General features: G+C 40.1%; 1 protein-coding gene across 1 annotated transcript in view; it reads right to left on the bottom strand.

The window, feature by feature from the left end:
* Window positions 1-16313: 16313 nt before the first annotated feature.
* SMAP2 (small ArfGAP2) overlaps window positions 16314-17933 on the bottom strand; it is a 48589-nt gene continuing 46969 nt past the window's right edge. Inside the window, exon 10 of the mRNA XM_060089587.1 lies at window positions 16314-17647. Coding sequence (XP_059945570.1) covers window positions 17522-17647 — 126 coding nt within the window. The 3' untranslated portion in view covers window positions 16314-17521. The remainder of the gene's footprint in view (window positions 17648-17933) is intronic.

Here is a 17933-nt window from a genome sequence, read left to right as displayed (position 1 = left end):
TGAGAGGGTATTATACCAAATATTGCTAGCCCAGGAAAAGATTAAAATTCAAATTATGGTTTCTACTGAATACATATCACTTTCACACAACCGTAAAGTTGAAAGACTATAAGTTGGGGACTGTCTGTAATTAAGATTAAATGAGGTCATAAGGGTGGGGCCCTGATCCTATAGGATTAGTGTCTTTTTAAGAAGAGACATGAGAGGGCTTAATCTCTCTCTGAATGCAGACACTGAGGAAAGGTATTATGAGGATTTAGCAAGAAGTCACCATATACAGACAGGAAGAGAGCCTTCATCAGAAACTGATCCTGCCAAATCTTGATCTGGGACTTCTAGCTTTCAGAACTGTGAAAAAAATAAATTTCCATTGTTTAAGCCACCCAGTCTATGATATTTTCTTATAGCAGCCCAAGCAGACTAACACACCAGCATATAGTATTTACAGAGTATGAAGCTTTGTTCTAAGTGCATTACATATTTTTTAAATAAATTAATTAATTTTTTTGGCTGTGTTGGGTCTAAGTTGTTGTATGTGGCTTTCTCTGGTTGCAGCAAGCGGGGCCTACTCTTTGTTGTGGTGCCCAGGCTTCTCACTGCAGTGACTTCTCTGTTGCGGAGCATGGGCTCTAGGCACATGGGCTCAGTAGTTGTGGCTCGCAGGCTCTAGAGCACAGGCTCAGTAGTTGTGATGCACGGGCTTAGTTGCTCCGTGGTATGTGGGATCTTCCCAGATCAGGGCTTGAACCCGTGTCACCTGTGTTGGCAGGTGGATTCTTAACCACGGAGCCACCAGGGAAGTCCTGCATTACATATTTTAAACAATGTAGTCTTCATAACAACCCATTGAGGTAAATGCTATTATTATTCCCACTTTGAAGATAAGAAAACTGAGGTTTGGAGAAGTTAAGTAACTTGCCCTGCATCATACAGCTTGCAAGTGGTGAATCCAGGCAGTCTGTGCTTCTGTCTACTACTCAACAAAAAAACAGCATAAAATATAGTAAAAAGTTAATGGTAGAGTCTAGGTAGTGGTACATGGATGCTCACTGTAAAACTCAACTTTCCTGTATGTTTGAATATTTTCATAATAAAATATTGGAAAAATATTGCTAAGAATGAACAACAAGAGTTATGCAGGACATTATAAATAAAACCACAAAAGTTACTGATTTAAATGGAGGGAATAATGATGTACACCATGTTCATGGATTGGAATAGAACATTCTAAATATGTCACTTATCCTCCTTTAATACTCCACAATCAAAATCTCAACTTTTCCTTTTATTAAATTAAATGATTCTAAAGTTTACCTGGAATGGTAAGTATTCCAGAATGGCCAGTTAAATTTTCCAACAATAATGATGTCAGACTTGACCTACCAATATAATTGGTATAAATTGTTTTACCAATATAATATAAGGCACAATAATCAAAATAAGATAAAGCTAGTGCCAAAATATACTCATAAATTAATGAAGTGAAATTGGGACCCCCAAAACAGACTTGGTAATTTACTTAAATTTAAAATATTATAAAAGTGGCATTACAAATTAGTGGAGTGATGATGAATTATTCAGTAAGTGTCATTAGGACAACTAGTTAGCCATTTAGGGAACTGTATTAGTCTGCTTGGGCTGCTACAACTAAATACCATAGACTGGATAGCTTAAACAGCAGAATTTTTTTTTTTTTACAGTTCTGGAGGCTGGGAAGTCCAAGATCAAGGTGCTGGCAAGGTAGATTACATTCTGAGGACTCTTCTCTTGACTTGTAGGTAGCTGCCATCTTGCTGTGTGTGAGACCTCATGTGAGGTCTCACATGACCTCTTCTTGTATGCATATACTAAGAGAGAGTGAGCTCTTTGGTGTTTTTTCTTATAAAGACACAAATCCTTTACTTAAGACCTCATTTAACCTAAGATCTTATCTCCAAGTACAGTCATAGTGGGGCTTCAAACTGAATTTGAATTGGGCAGGGACACAAACGTTCAGTCCACAACAGGAACAAATCAAGTTGGGTTTCTACTGTACATGTTACACATCATATAATTTCTGGAAAGTTAAGTTTTGTTTTAAAGTAAACTACTAAAATGTTCAAAGAAAGGTGATTCTATGCATAGTTTTGTGATTAAGTCTCTTTTATTTGCAAGGAACAAGTTCACCAGAATTGCTTTCTAAGTTAAAAGGATGATGATGATGATGGTGATGGTGATGATGATGGTGATGATTATTGAAAGGATTCTGGAGTGTCTTTGGGTCATCATAGCCATATAATTATGATACTGGTGTGAGAAATGACAAATAAACCAATGGAACAGACTAGGGAATCGAAAAATAAATTCTAGGAACAGATGTATATGTATGACTGATTCACTTTGTTATAAAGCAGAAACTAATTAAAAAATAAAAAGAAAAAATAAATAAAAAGAAAAATAGATTCTAGTGTATGTGAGAATTTATTAAATGACAAAGATGGTAGCTCAATTCAGAAGGAAATGGGTGAATTGTTTAATAAGTGAAACCTATGGAAGTTTAGTACTTATCAATCTGGAAGAAAATAAAAATGGATCCCTATCTTAAACCATATTCAGAAATATTCCAGTTGTATTAAACTCTTACATGTAATAACAGAACAAAAATCTTGCAAAAAAATCCAAAAGAGTACATATACAAATAGAACAGTAGTTACCAGGGGCTGGGGAGAGAAGAAAATGGGAGTTGTTCAATTGCTATAAGGTTTCAGTTATGCAAGATAAGTTCTAAAGATCCACTGTACAACATTGTGCCTATAGTTAACAATACTGTATCGCACACTTAGAAATTTGTTGAGAGTAGATCTCACGTTATGTGTTCTCATCACACACACAAAAATAAAAAGGACTCAAGGAAACTTTTGGAGGTGAAAATAGATTCTATATAGATTCTGCTTTCTTAATTGTGGTGATGGTTTCATCGGTCCATGCACATGTCCAAACTCATCAAATGTAAATATTAAATACTTGCAGTGTTCTTGTATATCAATTATACCCCAATAAAAATGTTGAAAAAAAGTACATATACAATCTATTAGTGGGAGAAACGCTTTTAACAAAAAGTCTGAAAACTTGATCAACATACATGACTAGATAAAAATTAAAAACTCTTGTAGGCAAAAGATCACTTAAAGTCAATATACAGATGACACACCTGAAAAAAGTATTTGTAATGCAGATAGACAAAAATATGTATTTGACTCTAAAATATCATTTATTTTAAATACACCATTATTTATGTACTACTAATAAAGAAAAGTGTTGCAGTTAAATTAATACACAGTTTTTTACAGTGTAGAATTTTATTTTATACTTAATGAAGGAGCTCTTTCAGCCAGACTATTTCTAGGCATGGATTTTTGTTACATCTCATGCTACTCTGTTTCTGTGCCTTTTTATGTACATCATAATTTTTTCATTGTAATGCCAAACCACTCTGTAACTTTTATGACATTTAACATAGTAATTAAACTCAACAGTTCCAGTACCAACAATGCACATAACTTAACCAATGCTTGGGCACTGACAGTCAATAACAACAATACCTCAACTACTGATTTCAAGTCAACTTCATCCCTGTAAAAAAAGTGGAGGTGGGGGGGAGAAAAAAATAACCCAGTGAGAAAATGGGCAAAGAACATGATGATTAGACAATTCACAGAAGAGAAATCCAAATAGTCAACAAGCATATGAAAAGATAGCCAAACATGCAAATTAAAAGTAATAATGAGACATCATTTTACACCCAAACTGGGCAAAAATAAGAACTATAACAGCTATTGCAAGTGGGAATACAGGGAGAGATTACTCCCATACGTTGATTATAGAAGTGGACACCTGTCTTTCTGGAAAGTAATCTGGAAACATCTCTTAAAATAAAAATAGATACTCTTTTTACAAGTCATTCCTACTTTGAGAATCTATCCCTTGGAAAAAATAGCGTTGTTACAAAGGACAACTCTGCAAGAATGGTTATTGCAGAACTGGTTTTACTGGCAGAAAATAGGAAAGTAAATGCCCACCAGTATGGAAACTGCTGAATAAATGATGATTGGCCCACACCAAGAACTTTAAAAAGGCCTTATAAACGAATCAATTGGAGCTATACCATCACTTGGTGGGATTTCCATGAAATATTTTTAAGTGAGAAAGTATTAAATTAAATCATGTGAATTTCTTGATATTTGATCAGTTTTGACATACAGAAAGGCAATATATGATTCTGACTAATAATTATCCCCAAAATATGTATATTTGTGTGTATATATACAGGTCTATGTGTGTATGTAAATGTACTATTTATTATATGCATACTTACATTGGTGCAGAGTATCTGAATGTAGAGAAAAATACATGCTACACTGTTAACATGCACAAATTAAACAAAAGGAACATAACATGATCCTAAAGCAGATCATTGTAACACGGTGCTTGAACTGGGGATTTATCCCAAATGATGCTGGCTGCATTATATTGAAGCTAACTCCCTTTATTTCAATAAATGTATTGAAAAAGAGAACAAATTTTTCTACTGTAAATAGGAAAGCATTATATGCCACAAAATAAATAAAAATACTGAATCCAAGAAATTAAAATTTTAAATAAAACAATGAAAAGAAGAAATAATAACTCAGTCAATTTACAAAAGTACCTATCTGAAAATAAGTTTCTCAATGCAAAGAATGGAATTGTTTATCAATTTAAAAGTAGGGAGAGATATTTGGATTGATGTCAGTTACCGAAAAAAAAAAAAAAGAAAGATGGGCTTCTACATTAATGTTTCCATTTTTCAGATTTGATACGAGCCAGCACTGGAAATCCTAATTCACTTGCATGCATGGTATATAAGGACAAGATAACTGCATTTCTGATGGAGTTAGAAACTAACCAAAATTATGAGAAATTTTTGTTTAATAATTATTTCAATAGGACATCTAATACAATATCTAGAATTTGATCTTCAAAATGTGTCAAGTTGTTTGATTAAAGATCAGAGATACTGGAGAGAGGGCTCCTTATCTATTCATCTCTGACACCAGATTCAGAAAATCCTTACAAAGACATTTTAGCAAGTCTTTCAAGTGTCTTTTCATAATCTTCAAAATATATACCAGAGAGTAGTTCAGATGAGTTAATCAGCATATCATCCAAACAAAAGGAACCCGACTCACCATTTTATTTTATTTTTATAGATAAAATAACTTTTTTTAATTAAAAAAAATTATTTATTTTTGGCCGTGCTGCACGGCTTGTGGGATCTTAATTCCTCCACCAGGGATTGAGCCCAGGTCCATGGCAGTGAAAGTGCTGAGTCCCAACCACTGGACCACCAGGGAAGTCCCCTAACTCACCATTTTAAAGAGGTCCACCCCACAGCTCCAGTTACACAACACTGTTATTCAGTGCATTTGATCTTTCAAGTGGAAAATTGGTTTAAACCTTGCCTTGCAGGACTGCATTTAGATTGTTCAAAGGATAAATCTGGGCTTCCCTGGTGGCGCAGTGGTTGAGAGTTCGCCTGCCGATGCAGGGGACTCAGGTTCATGCCCCGGTCCGGGAAGATCCCACATGTCGCAGAGCGGCTGGGCCCGTGAGCCATAGCCGCTGAGCCTGCGCGTCCGGAGCCTGTGCTCCACAACCGGAGAGGCCACAACAGTGAGAGGCTCCCGTACCGAAAAAAAAAAAAAAAAAAAAGGATAAATCTATCTGGAGCCAGTGCCAGTTAGGAACATGTTCTTACAAATGTGGTCCAAAAAGATGAAGTCATTTTAGCATCTTGAAGAGATGCCGCTCTTCAGTGGTTTCATTCAGAACCAATGAGCTTCTGAATGAAACAGAACGTGTTTGAAATCATTGCCCATCTCTTCACGGATCTGAGAAAACGGGAGAATTCAGTGACCCTCTCTTATAGGGCTGATAATCTTAACAGCTTTGTTAGGTATTTATCTTAAACCTTCACGCCCAGGTTCTCCCTGTGCATAATCGGTAAATTTTATTCAAATCACCACTACTGTTCACATTTCTATTACAATTTTCAGCCTTATCCTTTAGAAATACCGTTTTCACCACTGATTCATGATAGGGTCAAAAGGAAATTAACATTATGATTAGTGACAGAGTGAGGCCCAATTCAATTTACAATTATACAAACTTCTACATATTTTCCATCACAAATGATTGTCAACTTCCAGCAGGAGGAACTGTGCTAGCACTCAGAATCATCTATACTATCCTTGCTTCCAAGCACTTATGATGGTAAGTTTAGTTACAGTAGCTGACGCTGTTTGTGTCCTGTGCATACCCTTCAGGATTCCCAGTGTGCTTCAGCGATGCCAGCTGCCAGTATCTGCATCTCTGCGGCTGGGCAAGGAATTAACACTGATAACCCTCCCACTACACCCACCACCGGGGCTCAACCAGTGACTCTTGCCTGTTGGTTTGACAATACCCAGTCTGCTCACCACTAGGTGGAATGATTCTGAGATTTGTATTATGCAGTTTCCCAGAGTTTCAGTGTGATTAAGCTCCAGTCTCCTACAGAGATAACTAGCTTAATAGTGTATCCTTTACTGGCTATCTTCCTTTCCCTGTCTCATTTCCCCCACCCCCTATTGGTATTTCCCCAATAAACTACTTGTGCCCAACCCTTTGTCAGGATGTGTTTCCGAGAGAACCCAAATCAGTCACTGAATGTGTGAACAATGATCCTACAAGTCATGCAGTCCTTGTAAGGTGAGTGCCTTACCAGCCTACACTACTCTAATCCCAAGCAATAATATCCTTGAAATTCCATATTTAATGTACAAATTATATTTCTTCTAATACACATTAAAAATAAATACATAGAAAATTCATCAAGCTATACATGTATAATTTGTAAACTTTCCTATATGTAGGATATACTTCAATTAAACAGTTAAAAAGATAAATAGGTAGCAATTAAAATTGTCTTTCACATAGAGAACAGACTTGTGGTTGCCAAGGGGGAGGGCGGTGGGGGAGGGATGGACTGGGAGTTTGGGATTAGTAGATGCAAACTATAACATATAGAATACAGGAACAACAAGGTCTTACTGTATAGCACAGGGAACTATATTCAATGTCCTGAGATAAACCATAATGGAAAAGAATATAAAAAGGAATATATATATTTATATAACTGGGTCACTTTTCTGTGCAGCAAAAACGAACACAACAGTTTAAATCAACTATACTTCAGGGCTTCCCTGGTGGCGCAGTGGTTGGGAGTCTGCCTGCTAATGCAGGGGACACGGGTTCGAGCTCTGGTCTGGGAAGATCCCACATGCCGTGGAGCGACTGGGCCCATGAGCCACAACTACTGAGCCTGCGTGTCTGGAGCCTGTGCTCCGCAATAAGAGAGGCCACCACAGTGAGAGGCCCGTGCACCGTGATGAAGAGTGGCCCCCGCTTGCCACAACTAGAGAAAGCCCTTGCACAGAAACGAAGACCCAACACAGCCAAAAATAAATAAATAAATTAATTAAAAAAGAAGGCTCGGGCCTCCCTGGTGGCGCAGTGGTTAAGAGTCCGCCTGCCGATGCAGGGGATACGGGTTCGTGCCCCGGTCTGGGAGGATCCCATATGCCGCGGAGCGGCTGGGCCCGTGAGCCATGGCCGCTGGGCCTGCGCATCCGGAGCCTGTGCTCCGCAACGGGAGAGGCCACAACAGTGAGAGGCCCACATACCGCAAAAAGAAAAAAAAAAAAAAAAAAAAGAAAGCTCAAAATTTAAAAAATAAATAAAAATAAATCAACTATACTTCAATTAAAAATAAAAAATAAAATTGTCTTTCAGAGTCACAGTCACCCCTGGGTCTGAGCTTCTGCTTCCAGTGAATTAATTCAGTTTATAATTCATCTTGCCACTCCACTTAAAAGATCCAGAATTTTGCTGGAGTCCTTTCTCCTCAAAGGAACAACCTTCACTAACACATGGGAGTTAACAGATGGCTATTCTTTCTTCTCTTGTTCTCTCTGGAACAATCCTCCGGGGTCCATTGGTTTCACTAGGGGGTGGGCACTCAAAGCTAATACCCCTTCTCCATCCTGGGAGACAATGGGAGAGATTAAAGCCATCTTCTTCTTGCTTTCCTTAAACTCCCACAATATTCATAAACCAGACTGAACAGTCTTATGAAAACTTTTATGAGAGAGTCAGGGAAATTCAGAATTATAATCGTAATGAACTTGAACTCTCTTAGAAAGAAAGTACTTGACACTTTGGACTTCACAAGGACTGTAGTCACAACCCTCGTCCCACAGGAGCTCTTTTCCTTGAGGCTCTCAGTCCATAACTCTCTTCCCTGGGAAAACTGTACCCCTTTCCAAGAGAAGGGTCCCATCCTCTGGCCTTTCTGCCTTCTTAGCCCTTGTCTTGTGGTCTTAAGTTCTAGTTAAAGGGAGCAGATGGAACACATGTATTTAGCTCCACTCCCTCACAACATCCCATCATAACTGCAGAAAAAAAGGATTTAAAACCAAAAGCATAAATCCAGAAGACAAGAAATGGATGAATGACGATAGCTTTATGAGTTCTTAAAAGGCTGAATCCTAAGTGAGCAGTGGGGAAAGCCAAGAAGCAACCTGATTTACATTACAGAATCCCCAAAAGCAAACAAATTGGTTGCCTGGGGTACTTCTGGAAATGGGGAGTGAAAGCAATGTTAAACATAGAATATTGGTTGCAAATCTGTTAGAAGCAGTTAGATTTCCAGCATCTCTACAGTACTCCACAGTCAGGTGACTGTCCTTTATCTCTCTGTGGGAGACTGGAGGAGTAGTTTAAGGAGAAGATAAAACAGAGGGGTCTCTGAACTGAAGAACACCAGGCACAGTTGAGGGCAGGGTACTATGCTGGAAATGGAGGAGGGAATGGGGCAAGGATCCGTGAAAATTTGCACACTGAACTTGAGACCCCCAATCTTCTTCCCAGAATGCTTCCACACAGGTCTCTACTCCCTGGGTAGCAAATTTGAAAACACTTCTCCAGTGACTCCAATCGGCCAAAGAGAAAAAGACCTAAAGATACTGACATGGAAGCTTCTCCAAAGATATGGCCCAGGCAGACCACTACCCACTTCATTATGGGCAGCTCTGGTCCCATGGCACCTAGGGTCTCAGGATCTGGGATTCAATCCCCACCAAGGTCAGGTGGGGAAATAGTTACTTGCCAAAGAGGGCATAGCTTTGAAAACCATAATTGCCTTCTTGGTGATTCTTTAATTGGGGCTTGTAAGAGTGTCCAAACAGTATCCTGATCTGCTACTGATCTACTGAATCATGCGGGCTGAGGGAAGAAGTACCTGTAGCCTGAACAAGAGAAACACTTGTCACTCTGGACTCCACTTGAAGTAAGCAGTTTTTCAGGTCACCTCCAAACTCCGTTGTATCAACACACCCAACTATGGTATATTTGCTTTACAAATCCAAAGGGACTCATCAAGTGCAGTACTTCTTTTTTAATACAGAGGGTAGCAAGTTCAGCAACTTGTTCTTTCCTTTAAAAGGGTCAGCCTAGGGACTTCCCTGGTGGTCCAGTGGTTAAGACTCCATGCTCCCAATGCAGGGGCCACGAGTTTGATCACTGGTCATGGTGTGGCCAAAATAAATAAATAAATAAATAAAAGAATCAGCCCAACGTGCTTCAACTAATTCATTGGTGTGGCAGGACTCCTTGTAGATTAGATTACATGATAGATTGCCTATTACTTCCTGCTTAAAACAATAATAATCATTTATTATCTCTCACAGTTCCCATAAGTCAGAAATACAGACAGGGCACAGTGCAGACAGCTTGTCTTTGTGCCATTATGTTGGGAGCCTAACTGAAAGACTCAAAGGCAAAGAGCTGGTCGGTGCTTTGTGACCACCTAGAGGGGTGGGATAGGGAGGGTGGGAGGGAGGGAGACGCAAGAGGGAAGAGATATGGGAACATATGTATATGTATAACTGATTCACTTTGTTATAAAGCAGAAACTAACACACCATTGTAAAGCAATTGTACTCCAATAAAGATGCTAAAAAAAAAAAAAAAGGCAAAGAGCTGGAATCATCTCAAGGTTATTTACTGCCACGTAGGCCTGGCCAGGGCTGTTGGCCAGAAACCCACATATGACTTCTCTATGTGGCCTGGGCTTTCTCAAAATCTGTTGCCTTGGTATGAAGGGCAAGAGTCCCAAGACAGAGAGAGAGAGCCAGGAAGAAGTCATATGTATTGTCCTTTTATAACCTAGCCTGAGAAGTCACACAGTGTCATATCTGCTGCATTCTATTGGTTGAGGCAGTTATAAAGGACTACTCGTGTTCAAAGCGAGAGAAAATAGACCCCACCTTTCAATGGAAGAATGCCAGTGTGGGATGGGGTATATGTTGGTGGGAGCCATCTTGGAAAATACAATCTACTGTGGTGAGAGAGCCAAAGCCTCTACAGATTGAACAATTGCATAGATCTAAGAGGTGGCATATTCCTCAGATGGGGTGGTAAACTCACACTGCTGTTCTACCAATGGAAAGCAAATTCCTTCTGATATTTTTGTTTATCAGGATAAATTCCCTCTCCAAAATTATAATGTTAATGGACATATATCATGTGTCAAACACTATCCTGATTAGATTCAATAAGGAAATAACTTCTGGAAAAGCACCTGTAATGAGTATCACTCAGTTTGGAGGTATTAACCTGAAGAAATTAATGGTAATTTACTGTCTTTCTCCCAAACCCATCCATCTTTTGCACCAGCTAGACTGAAATTAAATGGACATGTGGTCTCTTAAATTCTCCCAGAGATGTAATACTGCTACTGATTTATTATTTTGATAGGGAAGAGCTCCAGGAGCTTCCTCTTCTCCACTCTTTTCTCAACAGTCCTTACTTCACTGGTCAGCAAGCCAATGTGAGAATTCTTTCAGTTGCTAAGGGCATCTTTTCCAACTAGACACTCAGAAATGGGGAAACTACTACAGGAGGGGTTTAAGGTTCCATTGGGCCTACGGTGAGACTGAATTAGGTCAAAACTCCATCATTACCTGATCTCTATATGCTTCCACTCTGACAAGTGGCCAACATTATGGGTACTCAGGACATAGTGATAGCTAACAGCTAGTGTCTAACTGTTGCCAAAGTGTTTGTGTAGTTTCCCTAGTGTATTGACCCAGGTAAAATGGTAACAGGTCCCTTTGGGGAAAGCCAGAAGATACACATTATACACTTACGGGGCTTTTATAAGCTCCCTCCTCAAGGATACCTGGCCTCTCCATTTTTCCATAGGCTCTAAGTCTTTGAACTAGCTCAGGTCTAGCAATAGAATACAGGGCTACATTTTTGTCTTGATGACATCTGTCTCCAAACCTGGAGAAATTTTGGCTATGCAGCTCAAGCAGGGCTTTAGTGAGCTGCTACTTATCTGGGTTCCTATCCTCAATTAATCACCTCCAAAGATCTTGGTATCCATTCTGTTTACCATAAATTTCAGGTGGGCCACTGTTAAAGGCTACTATTGGAAACGTCCCAACTCCACTGAAGATAGGGAGTACACTTTAGCATTCTTGGCCTCTAGAGAACACCTGCTTAGTCATGTTTTAAGGATTCTAGAACTTCTATAAGAAAGTATGTCTCAAGCCATTGGGTAAAGGGAATGCCTTCAGGGTTCTTCCAGGGACAGGTTGGGAAAAGGGATGACATATTTGGTAATTCATTCCAGAATTCCTTGAGTTTTGGAATCTTTTCTCTACATTATACAAAGGAATTTCTGTCTTCCCAGGTTTTAGGATTGGCCAATATAATGTTTATCTATTTTAAATATGCCCAGATGCTGCATCCAGGACATTAAATCTAAGATCTGTGGTAGGTGCATGCATGCCAATACATACCACCTGACCCTAAATTACATCTTGGCCTTCTTGATCAAACACTCAATATTTTCATATGGATTCCTCATATTTTTGCCAATGACTGTGTAAGTCCCTTCCTCCAGGTATTATTTGCTCCCTGATGTGATATGATTTACTCCAGATAAACTATGAGATATTCTTGTCAAAATATTTAATGTGAATCTAGACCTACTTTCTAGTTTCCAAGTAGATGAAAATTGTAGAACTTTCTACGAATTGGCTTCAAAAAGTCAATGTCATGGGGAAAAAAGGTAGAGACATTGCTCCAAATGAAAAGAAATTGAATAGACATAATAACCAAATGCAATGCATAAACCTAAATTGGATCTTGGTTAAAAAAAAAAGGAACAGAAGACATTCTTGGGATAACTGGCAAAAATTAAAAATGGACAGAATTTTAGGTGTTTTGAATTATTGTTAATCTTCATTGGTATGAAAATGGTATTGTGGTTATATAGAAGAATATATTACTCTTAGAAGGTGCATGCTCAAATATTTAATGGTGAAGTATCACTATGTCTGCAACATACTTTCAAATGACACAGTGAAAAATGTTTTCAACATTAAGTTTGTGAGATTTCTCTATGTGGTTGTATATAACTTTGGTTTGGCAATTTCCATTGCTGTTTAGTATTCTATTGCATAAATATACTACAATTTCTTTACCCATTTTTCTGCTGATGGACATCTGGATTGTCTCTGGTTTGGTGATACCATGAATAATGATGAACATTCTTATGCTTGTCTTTAATGCTCATGTACATGCATTTCTATCTGGTGTATACCTAGGAGTAGAATTACTGAATTATAGGTATACCTATGTAGCAACATTAGTAGATAATACTAAACCATTTTCCAAAGTAGTTGTATCAATTTACGCTCTTACCAGTTGTGTGTTCCCATTGCTCCACATATTTGTCAACACTTGGATTATCTTTTTTCATTTTAGCCATTCTGGTAGGTGTTCAGTGATGTCTCATTGTGTTTTTTATTTGTATTTCCCCAATTACAAATGAGATTGGGCATCTCTTCATATGTTTGTTAGTCATTTGGGTAGCCTCTTGAAGTGCCTAGTCAGGTCCACATTGTCTGTTTTTCCATTAGCTTGCCTGTCTTTTTCTCATTTTGCAGTTCTTCATATATTCTGAATACAAGCCCTTTATCATGTGTTTCAAATATTTTTCCTTACTCTGCGGTAAGTCTTTCTACTCTGTTAATGGAATCTTTTGATAAACAGTTCTTAAATTTAATCTAATCAAAGTTTACAGATGGCAAACAAACATTTGAAAAGATATTCAACACTATGTATTAGGTGACTGCAAATTAAAACAGCAGTGAGGTACCACTACACCCTTATTAGAATGGCCTAAATCCAAAACCACTGACACCACCAAATGCTAGCAAGGATGTGGAGCAATAGGAGCTCTCATTCATCACTGGTAGGAATGCAAAATGGTTCAGCCACTTTGGAAGACACTTGGCAATTTCTTACAAAACTAAATATACTCTTATCATATGATCATGCTCCTTGGTAATAACTCAAATGGATTGGAAATTTATGTCTACACAAAAACCTGCACACAGATATTTATAGCAACTTTATTTATAATTGCCAAAACTTGGAAGCAACCAAGATGTCCTTCAGTAAGTGAATAGATAAAATAAACTGTGGCACATTCAGGCTCTGAAATACTATTCAGCACTAAAAAGAAATGAGCTAACAAGCCATGAAAAGACAAAAATGCATATTACTAAGTAAAAGAAGTCAATCTGAAAAGGCTACAAACTGTATGATTCCAGCTCTATGGCATTCTGGAAAGGGCAAAACTATGGAGACATTAAAAAAAAAATCATTAGTTTCCAGGAGTTATGTGGGAGCAAGGGATGGATACGCAGAGCACAGAGCATTTTCAAGACAGTGAAACTATTCTGAATTATACTATAATTGTGAATACATGTCATTGTACTTTTGTCAAAACCCATAGAATATACAACACTAAAATGAACCATAATGTAAATTATGATAATGATCTGTTGGTGTAGGTTCATTGTTTGTTACAAATGTACAGCTCTGGTGCAGGATGTCAAAAGTGGAGGAGGCTAGGTGGGGGACAGGGGTATATGGGAACTCTCTGTATTTTCTGCTCAATTTCATTGTGAACCTAAAACCGCTCTAAAAAATATAGTCTATTAATTGTTTTAAATAGTTTTACCACAGGACTTTTTGGAGCCATTACTGTTTGTTTTGGTTTTGTTTTGGTTTGGTGGTGTTTCTTTTTTTCTTTCTTTTTCTTTTTTCTTTCTTTTTTTTTTTTTTTGCCGCGCTGCACAGCTTGCAGGATCTTAGTTCCCCAACCACGGACAGACCCAGGACAACCAGGTGCAGTGAAAGCACTGAGTCCTAACCACTGGGCTGCCAGAGAATTCCTTTTTTTTTTTTTTTTGGATATTATATTCCAGACCTATCAGTACAAGAAGTGATACAACATGCAGTCTTTTCCAAACTTATTTTAGCGTTTTTGTGCTACACCTGTTAGCACCCCATGTGCCTCATAAGCTGTTCATGAAATGCTCCCCTGAGCAGCTCCAGTCTCCCCACCTGCACTACCATGGCCCTCATTCAGCTCTTGCCCTTCTCTGGTCCCCTAGACTTGGTCTTGTTCTCTCAAACACACTGTTGTCAGCAATGCAAGAGTGAGCCGCCTGAAACTCAGATCTGACCATGTCACTCCACTGTTTACAATGCTTCAGGCTAAACTCCTTCCTAGGGTGAAGGAAGCCCTCCGTGATCTGGCCCAAACCCACTTGAGTCTCACCTCTCACCACACCTTGACTCACATCAGATCTTAGAAACAGAACTGCCTGTGCTTCCTGGAATGTTCTGTGCTCTTGCAGGTTTAGGTCTCTTCCTTCACATGATACTCTCTGGACGACTCTTCTCCTCACCCCCACCTCACCCACTGGTTAACTCCTCCCTGGCCCCCAGGACTCAGCTCAAATGCCTGACCTTAGGAAGGCTTCCCTGACCTTCCTAGCTCCCATAAAACATGTAAAAGAGATTCTAAGTCTGTTGCCCCATGATTCTGTAAGCTTCTTGAGAGCAGGGACTACGTCAGATTCATTTTTTTCTTATCTCTTCTTCCCAAATTCTAAAAGCTGATGGGCCCCAAGGCTCAGTCCTCTTCTCTTTATGCTCTCTCCTTAGGCGATTTCATCTGGTCTCATGGTTTTACATACCATCCACACCCTGATGACTCCCAAACAAATACCTCCACCGAACGATTTCCAACGCAGATGCCTACCTTTGCTCTCATTTTTTTCCAGATCTCCACACGACTGGCTCCTTATTCAGGTCTCAGTTCCAATGTAACCTCCTTCTGACTGTTCCATCCAAACGGTCCCATACCTACCCTCTCCTCTAAACTTGTCTTACCTTGTATTATTACTACCTGAAATTAAATAATTTATTTACTTGTTTATTGTCCATCTCTCCTACCACACTACCCCATGAGATCAGGGAGTTTTGATTCATTGCTTCATTCCAGAGCCTAAGACAGTGCTTGGCACATTGTAAGCACTTATTAAATATTTGTTGAATGAATTAATACCTAACACATAATGGCACATAATATTTGCTAACATTTGAGTGCAAAGTGCCCTGTGTGCTAAATGCATCACAGGAATTGCTTCATTTAAGCATTACCCTGAGTCCCATTTTACACTAAGACCCAGGGGTTGAGTAGCTTACCCAGGTCACAAAGTAAGAAGGGATATGAACACTGGCAGCCTGATCCAGAGCTGACCTTCTTAGCCACTGTGCTATCCTCTCTCTTACACCTGGAAGTATTCAAAAGGTGAACTCAAAGGAAGGAGGGGTGTGGACTCAGCTTTTTATTGGTGGGGGGGTGGGGGGGAGTGCTTCTAGTTCTGATGTTCTGGGACTCCAGCAGGTACAGAAATCCAGAGTTCCCTCCCTCACAACTCTAGACACCCCTGGAGAAAGGCCCCCTTTCTGACTGCCTGGGCCTGGGCCTGGCCCCTGGGTATGTTCTGTACAAAGTTTTTTGTTTTTTAATGGAAACACAGTTGATTTACAATGTTGTGCTAATCTCTGCTGTACAGCAAAGTGACTCAGTTATATACATACATACATTCTTTTTTTATATTCTTTTCCATTATGGTTTATCCCAGGAGATTGGATATAGTTCCCTGTGCAGTAGGACCTTTTTTGTTTTTCCATCCTAAATGTAATAGTTTTTAAAAATACGGAAAGTGAGGGAACTGCCCCTCGAAAGCAGAAAACCTGTGTGGAACTCGCCCTCCTCCAAGAGTGACACAGTGAGAGCAAGCGAGCGGTCCTTCCCTGCAATATTTATTAAGGAATTTACACATACACAGGAGAAAGGCAACCAGGAGTTGTGGTTCCCAAAGATGAAATCTTTTAAGCAAAGTTTTCTTGTTTTAATCTTCAAGTGGGGTGAATGGTGACTAAGAGGAAAACTGCCCAGGCACTCTGCCTCATACACCTGGACAGGTGGGGACACAGAGCAGCCTGGACACACCGGCAGGAGAGAGTGACTGGCAGGGCGGAGAGGGGAAAGGAGGAAGGGAGCTACCAATGAGATTGTACCTTTTTTTAACTAAAGAAAAACTGGCAACAGTTTTAGGCTGTTGATAAATTAACTCCTCTCTGTTGCAAACCTAAAACTAAAAAAACAAAAACAAAAATACCCAGAGCAGATGGGGAGGGAGTGGGAGGCGGAATACACACACACACACACACACACACACACACACACACACACACAAGCAGTACACATGTTAAGCTCTGCATTCCCACGGGAGGGGTTGGTCCTCCAGCCACAAAGTCAGATCCTACTGAAGGCAGGATGGAGGCAGGGAAACGGGTGTGTGTTTTTGTGGGGAACCTTCGTAGAGTCTTTGGTGCTAATAAAGCCTGGCCGAAGCAGCAAGTCCTGAAGCCTCAGATCCAGAAAGCAATTCAGGGCAAAGTAGAGTCAAAGTTTTGCTCATCTTCATAGGAGGGTGTTTGCCTCACGCCAGGGCTAGGGCCAACCTGCTCTAAGACCCAAGGAATATTTAATCTGATTTCATTACTTTCTTCATTCCCATAAATCAGGGGAGCATGCATGATGCCTCTGTTTTCACCCCAAATTTAAACATATGGAAATAGCTTATCAGACCTTTCTGAGTCTGATAGGAGGTTTCACCTGGTGGGAAAGGTGCTCAAAGGTGTGCACATTGATCCTGCAGTCTAAGTGCCTTCTGCCAACAGTTGCTAAGGTGCTGGTGCCAGGAGAGGACCAGGGCTGAGGCTGGGGAGGGAGTCAGGAGAGCTGGGGGACAGGTACGACAGAAAACAACAGAGAGGTCCACGTGTTTGGGACGTGGCTGGGCTGGGCAGAATGCCAAGTCCCAAGTGACAGATTGAGCAGTTTCTAAACCAAACGGAGAGAGGTAGGAAAGGGGATAGGGGTGGGGGAGCAGCTGGGGAAAGAGGCAACACGGGGAGAGAGGCGGCTGAGGAGAGTGGCAGTCATCCAGGTGCGTTGTTTTCATTTCCACATCTGAGGGCTGAGAGTCTGATTTGCTGCCTGTCCGTTCCCGCCGTTCATGGACTGTCCATAGCTCAGCATGCTGTTGGCGCCACAGAAGTTCATCCCAGCCATCTGCTGGGTCATCTGAAAGGGAGAGAGGAGACTCTCAGACCAGGCTGTGGGCCTGCGGCCAATTAGAGCAACAGGCAGGGAAGGAGTCCTTCCGCCTGCGGGGAGGGGAGAGTGAGACAAAGGGGAGCTCTGTCGTGGTACATAACTGCCCTGAACCCTCTCGGATCATTCCGAGGATACCAGACCACGAAGATGAAGGACTTGCCAGAAGGGAGATGTTGTCTGAGACCAGTGCTCAGGAAGGGGAAGGGGGAATCCTGGAGCGAGTCAACATAAAAGCGGCATGGGAGGTTAGTCT

This window comes from Mesoplodon densirostris, chromosome 2 (genome assembly GCF_025265405.1).
Source record: "Mesoplodon densirostris isolate mMesDen1 chromosome 2, mMesDen1 primary haplotype, whole genome shotgun sequence".
Classification (NCBI taxonomy): Eukaryota; Metazoa; Chordata; class Mammalia; order Artiodactyla; family Ziphiidae; genus Mesoplodon; species Mesoplodon densirostris.
This window is presented reverse-complemented; position numbering and strand designations above follow the sequence as displayed.